The sequence below is a fragment of the Microtus pennsylvanicus genome, chromosome 14, assembly GCF_037038515.1.
Source record: "Microtus pennsylvanicus isolate mMicPen1 chromosome 14, mMicPen1.hap1, whole genome shotgun sequence".
Taxonomy (NCBI): Eukaryota; Metazoa; Chordata; class Mammalia; order Rodentia; family Cricetidae; genus Microtus; species Microtus pennsylvanicus.
Window position 1 is genome coordinate 34362022 of NC_134592.1, and position 13004 is coordinate 34375025.

Consider the following 13004-nt stretch of genomic DNA (forward strand, 5'->3'; position numbering starts at 1 on the left):
GTGGAGCTGGTAAAGATCTTTTCCCATTCTGTAGGCTGTCATTTTGTCTTGTTGACCATGCCCTTTGCTTTACAGAAACTTCTCAGTTTCAGGAGGTCCCATTTATTAATTGTTGCTCTCAGTGTCTGTGCTACTGGGATTATACTTAGGAAGTGGTTTCCTGTGCCCATGCACTCAAGGCAATTTCCCACTTTCTCTTCTATCAGGTTCAGTGTAACTGGATTTATATTTAAACCTTTCATTTATTTGGACTTGAGTTTTATGAGTGGGGGACATACATGGATCTATTTGCATTCTTCTACATGTAGACATCCAGTTATGCCAGTACCACTTGTTGAAGATACTTTCTTTTTTTCCATTGTACAATTTTGGATTCTTTGTCAAAAATCAGGTGTTCATAGGTGTGTGGATTAGTATCAGGGTCTTCAGTTTGATTCCATTGATTCATGTGTCTGTTTTTATGCCAATACCAAGCAGTTTTATTACTGTGGCTCTATAGTAGAGCTTGAAGTCAATGATGGTGATGCTTCTGGAAGTTCCTTTATTGTATAGGATTGTTTTGGCTCTCCTGGGCTAATTTGGTTTTTCCATATAAATCTGAGTATTGTTCTTTTGAGGTCTGTGAAGAGTTGTATTGTGATTTTGATGAGGATTGCATTGAATCTGTAGATTGATTTTGGTAAGATTGCCATTTTTTATTATGCTGATCCTACCTATCCAAGAGCATGGGGAATATTTCCATTTTCTGATACCTTCTTCAATTTCTTTCATTAAAAATGTAAAGTTTTTGTCATACAGGTCTTTCACTTGTTTGGTTAGAGTTACCCAAAGATATTTTATGTTATTTGTGGGTTTTGTGAAGGGTGACCTTTCTCTGATTTCTTTTTTAGCCCATATATCATTTGTATATAGGAGGGATACTGATTTTTTTATTTAATCCTATATCTTGCCACATTACTGAAGGTGTTTATCAGCTGTAGGAGTTCCCTGGAAGTGTTCCTGGGGTCACTGATGTATAGTATCATATCATCTGCAAATAGCAAAAGTTTGACTTCTTTCTTTCCAGTTTGTATCCCCTTGATCTCCCTTTGTTGTCCTTTTTTCTCTACTTAGAACTTACAGTAATATGTTGAATAAATGTGGAGAGAGTGGACAGCCTTGTTTTTTTTCCTGATTTTAGTGGAATCACTTTGAGTTTCTCTTCATTTAATTCGATGTTGGCTGTTGGTTTGCTATATATTACCTTTATTATGTTTAGGAATGCTCCTTGTATTCCTGCTCTCTCCAAAACCTTTAGCATTAAAGGTGTTGGATTTTTGTCGAAGGTTTTTTGCAGCACCTAATGAGATGATCATGTGGTTTTTTTCTTTCAGTTTATTTATTGACAGATTTTTGTATGTCAAACCATCCCTGCATCTCTGGGATGAAGCCAACTTGATCATGGTGAATGATTTGTTTGATGTGTTCTTTGATTTGGTTTGCCAGTATTTTATTGAATAGTTTCACGTCAATGATCATGATGGAGATTGGTCTGTAATTCTCTTTCTTAGTTGAGTCTTTGTGTGGTTTGGGTATCAGGATAACTGTAGCTTCGTAAAAGAAGTTTGGTAGTGTTCCTTCTGTTTCTATTGTGTGAAACAATTTGAGGAATATTGGTATTAGATCTTTTTAAAAATTCTGGTAGAATTCTATGCTGGAGACATGTGGCCCTGGGTTTTTGTTCTTCTTGTTGTTGGGAGACTTTTAATGACTGCTTCTATTTCCTTTGTGGTTATAGGTCTACTTAAATTGTTTATCTGGTCTTGATTTAATTTTAGTATGTGGTACCTATCAAGAAAATTCTCTATTTCTTTAATGTTTTCCAATTTTATGGATTACTGGTCTTTAAAGTATGACCTAATGATTCTCTGGATTTCCTCAGTGTCTGTTGTTATGCCCCCTTTTTATTTCTGATTATATTAATTTGGGTAGTCTCTCTCTGCATTTTGGTTAGTTTGAATTAGGGTTTGTCTGTCCTGTTGATTTTCTCAAAGAACCAACTCTTTGTTTCACTGATTCTTTGTATTGTGCTCTTTTTTCTTTTTTTTTTAATTATTGATTTCAGCCTTCAATTTGATTATTTCCTGGCATCTACTCATCTTGGGTGAGTCTGATTCTTTTTGTTCTAGAACTTTCATATATGCTGTTAAGTCACTAGTGTGAGATTTCTCCAACTTCCTTATGTGGGCATTTAGTGCTATGAACTTTCTTTCCTCTTAGCACTGCTTTCATTGTGTTCCATAAATTTGGATACATTGTAATTTCATTTTCATTGAATTCTTGGAAGTCTTTAATTGCTTTATTTATTTCTTCCTTGACCCAGTGATGATTCAGTTGAACATTGTTTAATTTCCATGAGTTTGTAGGCTTTCTGCAATTAGTGTTGTTGGATTCTTACTGTAAGCCATGGTTATCCAATAAGATACAGGGGTTATTATTATTACAAATTTTTGTATCTGTTGAGGTTTGCTTTGTTATTGAACATGTGGTCAATTTTAGAGAAGATTCTATGAGGTGCTGAAAAGAAAGTATATTCTTTTGTGTTTGGGTGGAATATTCTATAGATATCTGCTAATTCCATTTGAGTTATAACGTCTATTAGTTCCCTTATTTCTCTGCTAAGTTTTTTGACTGGCTGACCTGTCCATTGGTGAGAGTATGATGTTGAAGTCTCCCACTATTAATGTGTGGGGTTTGATGTGTGATTTAAGTTTTAGTAATGTTTCTTTTATAAATGTTGTTGCACTTGTATTTGTGGCATATATGTTCAGAACTGAGACTTTGTCTTGATGGCTTTTTCCTGTGATGTGTTTTAAGTGTCCTTCTCCATCCCTTTAATTAATTTTAGTTTGAAGTCTATTTTCCTAGATATTAAGGTAGTTACATCAGCTTTCTTCTTAGATTCATTTGATTGGAAACTCTTTTCCCAACCCTTTACTCTGAGGTAATTTATGTCTTTGAGGTTGAGGTGTGTTTCTTGTATGCAGAAGGATGAGTCCTATTTTCATACCCATTCTGTTAGCCTGTGTCTTTTTAGAGGTGAATTGAGTTCATTGATATAAAGATATATTAATGACCAGTAATAGTTAATTTCTGTTATTTTTGGTTTTGTTAGTTGTGGTGGTAGTGTTTGTGTATTTCCCTCCTTTTGGGTTTGCTGGTGTAAGTCTGTTTCCTGTGTTTTTGTGGGTGCAGCTAACTTCCTTGGGTTGGAGTTTTTCTTCTAATGCTTTCTGTAGAACTGGATTTGTAGATATTGTTTAAATCTGGTTTTGTCATGGAATATCTTGTTTTCTCTGTCTATGGTGATTGAGAGCTTTGCTGGTTATAGTAGTTCAGCCTGGCATTCGTGGTTTCTTAGTGTCTGCTGAAAGTCTGTCCAGGACCTTCTGGCTTTCAGAGTATTTATTGAGAAGTTGGGTGTAATTCTGATAGGTCTGCCATTATATATTACTTAGCCTTTTTCCTTTGCAGCTCTTAATGTTCATTCTTTATTTTGTATATTTAGTGTTTTGATTATTACATGCAAAGGGGATTTTTTTGGTCTAGTCTATTTGGTGTTCTGTAAGCCTCTTGTATTTTCATAGGCATATCTTTCTTTAGGCTGGGAAAGTTTTCTTCTATGATTTTATTGAATATATTTTCTGTGCTTTTGAACTGGAATTTTCCTTCTTCTATCCTTATTCTTCTTAGGTTTGTTCATTTTATGGTGTACCAGATTTCCTGGATTTTGTGTTAAGCTTTTGTTGGATTTACCATTTTCTTTGGCTGATGAATCTCTTTCCTCTATCGTATCTTCAACACCTGAGATCCTGTCTTCCATCTCTTACATTCTGTTGGTTATACTTGCATCTGCAGTTCCTGTTCATTTACCTAGGTTTTCCATTCCCAGAATTGCTTCAGTTTGTATTTCCTTTATTGCCTCTACTTCAGTTTTCAAGTCTTGAACTGTTTCCTTTACTTGTTTGATTGTTCTTTTCTTGGCTTTATTTAAGGGATTTATTGACTTCTTCCAATTTTCTGCTTGTCTTTTCTTCCATTTCTTTAAGGGAATTTTTCATTTTCCCTTTAAGGGCCTCTATTATATTTATAAAGCTAGTTTTTAAGGTCATTTTCTTCTGGTTATTCTACGTTGTGATGTTTAGGTCTTGCTGTTGTAGAACAATCTGTTTCTGGTGCTACCATATTGCTCTTCATGTTGTTGAATGTATTCTTCCACTGCTGTCTACCCAGCTCTTCCTCCACTCATTGCAGGAGGGGCCTGTGTCTCCGGTGTCCACTCTTCCTCCAGGTGCACATGGGGCCTGTGGCTCTGGTGGTTGCTGATGTGGCAGGGGATAATGGGGGTGGGTGGGGAGGATGCTGCTGCCTGGTCACTTGGGGGTGCTGTAGGTGGCATGACTATTCTTTCTTTATGCTGGGCCAGCCTATCTCTTCCTTGTCCTTCATAACATGGAACACTATGTGAGTCCACAGAAGCATGAATTCTCAATGGACACGTGAAGCATATAGTTTTTAAAAAATAAGACTAGAATCATCCAGATTCCCTTCTAATGCACTAGGTTTCATAAATTAGATGACTATTTTCCAAATTTCTTCTATCTCGGGTCATTTTTACCATCTGCCATTTCTCTTAGGTACCTATGTTCTAGGACATTCTGATCTGGTAATTAACGATTACATTTTTATACAAGAGAGCAAACATAACCAGGGTTACTGCGATGAGTTAAAATCAGAGAGAAACGACATCTTAATTAACCTTTGTGGACTGCCGAATCTATTGTGTCTGCTTTGGGGGCTGAGGAGAGGATGGAATGAACTCAGCCAAGTTCTGACTGTCAAAGGGATTAATGGATGGCAATGTTTTGAAAATGGTATGTACTGATGCTGTGAAGTTGTCTGATGTGGTAACTCTGTAGAGATATTGGAATATTCTAGAAGAATGGAAATATTGTTAGTTCCTGGGCCTTACCATTGCTGTTCAGAATTCTGGGAAAGCGTATTATTGCTCCTGCTAATGTTCTTACATAATAAAAGTTCCATTATTTGTGTAATAACACAAGAATCCACTTCAAGTATATAAGGATTTTGTGATTTCATTAGGATGACTATTTGCTTTGTTCAGATTAGTTAATTTGCCCCAGAGCATGGGTATTGTTAGGGTTAGGTATCGAAACTTGCATCTTCTGATTCTGAACACATAGTCCATCTACTTAATCACATATTTTATTTAGTACTGAGATAAGGTCATCAATCTGGAAACAACCCTTCTCTTTTATCTCACACTAAGAAGGAAACCATTTCTCTCTCCCCACCCTGTGTGTGTGTACTGTGTTGTTGTTGCTGCTGCTGTTTGATGCATGCATGTGAGTTAGCAGGTGTAGGTGCTGAGGCCAGAGCAGGCCTTGATCTCCTGTCTCTCTTTTGCTCTCCACTGTGTTGCTTTGAGACGGGGTCTCTCACTAAACTGGGCACTCACCATTTTGGCTAGCTAGCTGATGAGCAAACACGCTGCTGGGGGTTATAGGCATGCTTAGTCATGCCAAACTTTTCACGTGGATGCTGGGGATTTAAAATCAGATCCGCATGTTTGCTGAGCAAGTCCTCTGACTCATCAAACCATCTCCCTAGCCTCCTACTTTTTTTCTCTTTAATAGCAAGAGTTGCTGGATACCCAAAGCCGTCTCAGGGTGAGAGAAATGCTGACAGTGCTGAGCAGGTTCCCAGCCCTGATTCCGAGCTATATCACTGGGCTTCAGTGATAAAAAATGAATAGTGTGGTTTGGCAGCAGAACAGACTTGTACACTAATGGCTTCTTTCCTTTTAATTCTGAGACAACTGGGCCTAGGGGATTAGGCAGGGCCCAAACAAACTCTGTAACTCCTAGCCTAAAAATCTGGATTCATGATCTTGACTCAGTTCCCCTACTTGCCCAAGGGAATCCATAGAGGTTTCTTAATTTCATCCTTTTATCACCAGATCCTACCAACAGATGATGCATTGAAAGGCCTGTTGCTGAGGGAAAGACCGTGCAGTTAAGTCCACAAGCTGTCTTTCATGCAGTCTCCATAGTGTCTGAAAGCAGCCAGAACCAGGGACTAGAGGGAGTTGAAAACAAGGGGGCGTGGCTAGGGCTTAGCCTATGATATCAGGAGAGCCTATGACAGCCCTCCATATCAGCGAGGCCAGGAGAGGTCAGAGGAGGATGTCAGTTACTTAGTGTGTAATTGGCAGGCATTTGGAGAGTTCGTCCTGGGGCTGAGCAGTAAAAACAGATGGTCCCTATCCTCAGGGAGGCTATGGTCTGGTGAGAAAATGGTTCTGTGTAATAGTTGTCTCTTCTGTAAAAAGGAACCGCCAACGGCTGAGATGAAAGAGAGGCAAACCTCCCCCTGTCAGTTTGGTGTCATTCATGGTGACTTGCGTGCTCCATTCTTCAGCGGATTCAGAACTTATTAGAAGGAATAACGAGTTGGCCTGGGCTCAGGGTGGCACAGACAGACACCAGAAGGTGCTGGCTTCAGGAGTGAATGGTTCTTGTGTAGTCTACATCCTTGACCAGGGTACCACCTGATTCTAACCCCCATGTCTAGCAGGATGCTCCACATAGTACAAGGATGGGCTTAATGTCTGTGGAATAAGTGAATTACTAACTGAGTGATGGATGGGTTTGTTCATGAGTGGATTCCCGGCTTATCCTCTGTCTGTGTCTACTTGCGGGTTGCTGAGCGCTCAGGGGCAGGGGCTCCGATTGGATTGTGCCTCTTGGGCCTGAGGACCAGGGAGTGCTTGCAAACCTCCACTGTCTGTCCCTTATCACTCCTTCTCCCAAGTTCAGCAAAATCCACAGGACCCTCTGGACACTGGCATGCTGAACCACCCACGCAGTCTGCCATCTCTCTGGCACCAGCTCTCCAGAAGGACAGCGTCTGTACCGCTCGGCTAACCCTGAACACTGGCAGTCTTTTAATCTCTTGAGACACCCTGAAAAATCAATTAAGCATTTCCTCCAGGGAGCGTGTAATTATGTCCTATCTGGGCCTTGTAATGACAGCCCCCTACCACTGCATGGGGAGCTGTCCTGCTCAGCTGCCTAGAACCTTTCCCCGGGAGGAAACTAATCTTCTTAGGCCAGACTGGACTCATTTCCATGCCGCACTTCCTGACTGTCCCTGAAGCCAGTCCTATCATGAGAACAGGCCTGTCCCTCAGAGGAACATGGGTTTTCTCATTCTTGTTCTGGTCCCGGTCATAAACTACATTGCTCAGAGTTGCACATCTGACAGGGAAGAGACTAGGTGAAGAGTCTGCCTCCTTGATCCCCTCTAGTCCTGACAGGGTTTGGAAGAAGAGGAGAAAAGTAAAGGCTTTTTGCCTTTTTTCTGTTAGCTTGAAGGGAAACAGTGTCGTAGTGGCAGAGTATCTAGCAGCCTTTCCCTAGTTATCCAGAGCAGGAAAGGCTGTCTGCTTTGTATCAAACTGAAGAAGAAGTTGCCTCAGCTCTCTGTGTGATTCTCTTGGCTGTTTGGCTTCATTTCTCCATGGCCCTTTTGGTGGAGGGCTGGCTTCTCAATCTGTCATGGACAGTGTTCAGAGGTGTCTAGAGTCCCTGCCATGTTGAGAAGAAAGCTTAGGTCTACTTACCTCCCATCTTCAGAAATTCATATTCCTTTTTTCCCATTATGGGGGCGGGGGATCTGCCCAAAGTACCTGTGGTAAGCTGTAGTGGGTTCACTAGTGCATAGCCCTCCCAAGTTCATGTTCGTGCAGAACCTTGGAAGGGAGCCTTATTTGGAAGTCAGATCTTTGCAGTGCAGTTAGCTATGATTAGACTATACTAGGATTCTGATGAAGATGCCAGGTGAAGACACACAGAGAAGCAGGCCACACGACAGCAGGCCACACGACAGCAGAAACAATGAGGAAAGTGCTGCCGACAAGGGACCCTGGTCAGTTGCCAGTGAACACGAGAAGCTAAGAAGGTAGCACAAATCAGATCTTCCTTACAGCCTCTGGAGAATCCACCCCACGTGTTAGTCAGGCTTGACTCGGCTGTGACAATCTGAGAAAAGCAGCCTACTTTTCCCAACCAGACCCCACTTCCTAATAACCCTTTCAGTGTGAACATACGATGAGTTAACGCATCAGTGAACTAATGCCTCCATGATCCAGTCTCCTCCCAACAATTGGCTCTCCCAGCTAGCAACAGAGTCTAGGGTCCACGAGTCTTTAGGGGGAATAGTTAGTATCTAAATGATATCACCCTGCTGTTACCTTGATAATGGATTTCTAACCTTTTGACCCGATAAAAACAAATAACAAATTCCAATTGCTTGAAGATCCCTATTGTACGATCAGCCTCAGAGTGGAAGAATATCTTCCCTGCACAGTGCCTCTCTGGACTTCACTATGCATGTGGCCAGTATCGCAGCATCCACAGCATCTCTCAGAACACTGATCCTTAGGACCTGTGGCAGGTGGCATCCAGAACCTTCTCCACCAGCTTTGTTATAGACAGACTAATTACAAACCTCTTCTATTCCTGTTTGCAAATAGATGGGTACCATCAAAAAAAAAAGACCACCTGTCTAAGTCACAAACCCAGGTCTGCTTAGTTACTTAGTAACCGCAGCTCTAAAGGCCTTTTCTTCTTCCATCTGATTCCCTTATCCTTGGTCCCTTCACAGCCCTTAAACTGTGTCACCATTCTTAAGCAACTTCAACAGCTTCAGACTGTGATCCAACACAGCATGCTTATGTCTGCTCATCTACCCTTCCAGACTGCTGAAGTCTGGACCACTGGTATCTACAGCATCCTTCCGTGGAGTGGAGTCTTACATCTTGTAGCAGGGTGCAGCAATGGTTACAATCACAGTACTCAGAAGGTTGATGCAGAGGCAAGAGGACTATGAGTTGGAGCCAGCCTGGGCTACATAATGAAACCCTATCTCATGATAAAGAAATATTTTATCTGTCACAGTCAAGGCAAAGCAGGATTGGTTCTCTAGTCTTTCTCTCTTTGGAGTTACTTGGTACCTTGAAGCTGACCCTGAACTGCAGGCATGTTGCCTGCTTCTCAGGAAATGAAGGTGTTACCGGTTGTCTCTGCAAAGAGATGAACTTGGCTTGAGTGATGCTGAAAATGCCATGAGCAATCTAGGGACAACCATGACTATCTGTGACGAGAAGACATTACTGATAGGTGTGTAGGAGGACTCTGATGGTTCATCTTCATTGTCAGCTTGACTGAACTTAGAATCACATATGAGAGCCACCTCTAGGCATATATATATATATATATAAAGTGTCTCCAGAGAGTTTTAACTGAGGAGGGGAAGACCCACCCAGAATGTGGACAGCACCATCCTCATGGCATGGGGTCCTGGACTTAGTAAAAAATGGGACCAAAGAGAAAGTGAGCTGAGTGTGAGCATTCACCTCTGCCTGTTTCCCGACTGTAGATGCAGTGTGACCAGTGGCTTCACGCTTGTGCTTCACACCTTTTCGGCCATGATGATGGAACATATCCCCTCAAATCATGAACCAAAACGAATCTTCCTATTTAAAGTTGCTTTTGCCAGGTATGATTAGAAAACGAATACAAGTACCAGGTGTGCATCTAGGAAGACAGACTCCGCTTTATATCTGTAACAGAGCTATCACCAGAAACCAAACCGTAAATGCCACTGTGTGTACCAGAGCACGTGTGCACATAGCTCAGTTGAACACCAGGGGCTGTTGTCAAACCAGCGGAGACAGCGTCTCCAGTTGGCTAGTCTGGGGTTCCAGAAAGAGTTTCCTAACCTCTCATTTTACTTATTAATGCCATGTGGACATCTCAGGGCTGTTGCGAATTTGCAAGCATTCACCAACAGAGAATGCTTACCTTTGTGTCCAGTCCCAGTTAATCGCCAGCATGTGGTTAAGTATTAGTTAAGAAACTAGTAGAACCTTGGCGAAGTCTCTACCTTTCTGACCTACCTGGGCCAGCATCGTGCTCCAGTTTGCCTTCATAATTAGATTCCCTACCTGTGCCCAAGGTTAGCTTTTAGGAAGAGATGGTTGATCTAAAGATAGAAAGAAAGCCAGAGAGTATTGTCTGGAGGAAGGTAGAGGAAAATGTCATTATCTGGGCTTCCTTTGACAATGTCAGGGAACATGACAGGCTGCTCCCCAAGGTAAGAGCTGCCCCAGGCCAGGGCCGAAGGTGACCCTGAGGTTCATTTGTCTGCATCCTGATGTGGAGTTAAAGGTAGGAAGTGCAAGAGAATAGAAAGAGATGGAAGAAGGCCAGAGGGGGAGGGGCAGAGTCTTTCTTGTCTGGCAGGTAATTAGATGGGAAACCATTCACCAGTGGCGACTCTAAACTGGAGCAGCTACATTAATCACAGGCCAGGGCCCACGAGGCCCTATGTGTGTCTCTGAGCACACTGAGCAGTACAGAGGTCTCTTCCTAGACCCCACTGCCACAGCCCCATGATGTGTGCCCTCCACCCAAGCCTGTTGACGATCAAATGGCCCCATGAGAGCATTGTGGTCACAGAGTCACACTCATGGCCTTGAGGGCTGAAACCCTGAAGACTGAAAGGCCTGTCCTTGGTGGCTAAGTGATCCACAGAAAGACCCTCTGTTCTGTTGTGGCCCCGTCCATGGTGTGTACCGTGTCAAATAATAATAACATCATTCATTTAGTTCTCATTACTTGCCAGTGTATTATTATTATTATTATTACTATTATTATTATTATTATTACACAAATAATGAAAACTCAGGGTCAGAAATTGAGGTTCAATCCTGAAGATCTGAAAAGCACAACAGCCAGCCACTGTCTCTTACCTTGACCTCAGTATGAAATGGTGATCCTGCCTCTAGGAATCTCAGAATGAGACTGTGTTGAGAGCTGTTTCCTCCCGTTTTATAATCCTCTCTAGGGCTGGGATTAAAGGCATGCACCACTGTGATTAAAGGCATGCACCACCTGATTTCTATGGCAACTGGTGTGGCTACTGGGATTAAAGATGTGTCTCATTGTGGCTACTGGGATTAAAGATGCCAGTCATTATGGCTACTGGGATTAAAGGTGTGTGTTACCATAAACTGGTCTGTAAGGCTGACCAGTAGGACTGTTTTGCTCTCAGATCTTCAGGCAGTCTTTATTATTAAAATGCAGTCAAAATGCCACTGCCCCAGTGTATCCAGTACTATAGCAAGTGTGTAGCCTGACACTTAGGAATTTTACACTGACTCCCCAGTGACACAGCCTGGACCCCACCCCAACCACTCTGCCCACGCCTGTGCTTTTGCAGCACATCTTGTCACGTAGCCAAAGTCAGAATGTGGAGGTTGGCCTTGAGGTTTCACGGATGCCCTTTCTACAGTTTTAAAGGACCCTTGCCTGAAATCTCCTGTGCTTAGAGTGTAAATGCTGTCTGTGTCAGTGACTTCTTGTAATGGAAAGCAGCTCAAAGGAGGGCTATATTTTGACTCACAGTTGGAGGATACCATGGCAAGGGACCTCACACCAGCAGGACTGTGAAGATGCCGGTCACACTGGGCCCTCAGTCGGGAATCAGAGGGAGATAAACGGTGCTACTCTGTGTACTTTTACTCATCCTGGGGTCCTAGTCAGTGGAATTGTGACACTTACAGTATTCCCACCTCATTTAGAGCTTTCTGGAGGTGCCTTCACAGGTGCGCTCACAAGCGTGTCTCCTAGGCGAGTCTAAATCCTGTCAACCAAGGTGAACCATCATGAATGCTGTCACTGACAGAGCTCCTCTAGGCTCTGAACACCGTGCGTCACCGGCTCCCTCCCTGGATAGTGTCCCCACTCGCTTATTTACCATACTCAAGAAGTCTTTTCCCACTAAATATTTGGCTTCTGCCCTGCGTCTGGCCACTGCCTTGGCCCTGGTCTGAGGACTGGTTAGGCCTTCTCCCGGCACACACTTGTTGAATCATATGCGTTTGCTATTTGTGTACATCAAAATTTTGGTCACAATGGTGATTTTTTTTTTTTGCATTCGTTCAACAGTGGAGACCCAACGTTTCCCCCAAAATCTTCTGACAGCTATTTTCTCAGCACAGAAAAGATAAAAAATACTTCCAACCCTCATCTCTCAAACACTGAGTGGCTGGCCACCCTTTTCCCGGACTCTTATTGTTACCATCCAAGACCAGGATCCCCCTTTGTGTCAGGCCTCAGCTATTACATCTGAACGTCCTCATATCCCTGCGTGCCACCTCTCTTCCCAAGTGCTAATCATTAAACAAAGAGACAAGCAAACAGCTGCCCAGATGTGCACCATGTGGTCTGAAGGGAAAGAGCATCATTTAGGGAGGCAGGTGGAATTGTGTGCTTGCCCTGACTCTGCCATCCATCCCTCGGCAACATATATTAGTTTTCTCTCGCTGCACCATTTCCCACCATGAGCAGCACTTAGCCATCCTCCATCAGTTTCTGGGTACAGATGGAGATGCCAGCTAGGTCTGTTCTCTCATCCGAGTCTCGGGGGTCTTTTTCCAGTCTCAGGATTGTTGGCAGAAGAAATGTCCTCCCAGCTATAGACCCCATGGCTTGCTTTTCTGAGTCCATCAGCAGCAAGAACCTCTCACTACCTGTTAGGGATCATCTAATTAGTTAGGCCTATGCATGATATTTTCCCTTTAAGTCAAGGCTGGAGCGTCAGCTAATTAAGGACCCTATTATCTGCAACAGCCCTTCACCTTCGCCGTGTAACAGAGCCGTGGTATGTAATTATTGCCAGATTTACAGGTCTCACACTTGAAGGAGAAGATGGATTTTTCGAGGCATGCACGTGGGAGCAGGCAAAGGCATCCGGGTGTCTTGTTATAACCCTGCCTCCTGTCCTGTAGAGCATCAGGTACATCGACTGGCCCTCTCTAAAGCTAACCTCCTTAAATGGAAAGAAGGACAATGCCAGGATTGTTATAAAGTACACAC

The 13004-nt window shown here is 42.8% G+C and overlaps 1 protein-coding gene across 12 annotated transcripts in view; it reads left to right on the forward strand.

Moving 5' to 3' along the window:
* Positions 1–13004, forward strand: part of Slc8a3 (solute carrier family 8 member A3) — a 147263-nt gene that overhangs the window by 29072 nt on the left and 105187 nt on the right. The window contains exon 1 of one of the 12 annotated variants that reach the window (XM_075947591.1): positions 9553–9621. The exons of the other annotated variants lie outside the window; for them this stretch is intronic. Coding sequence (XP_075803706.1) covers positions 9554–9621 — 68 coding nt within the window. The 5' untranslated portion in view covers position 9553. Of the gene's footprint in view, positions 1–9552; positions 9622–13004 lie in introns of those variants that run through there. 12 annotated transcript variants of the gene reach the window in all.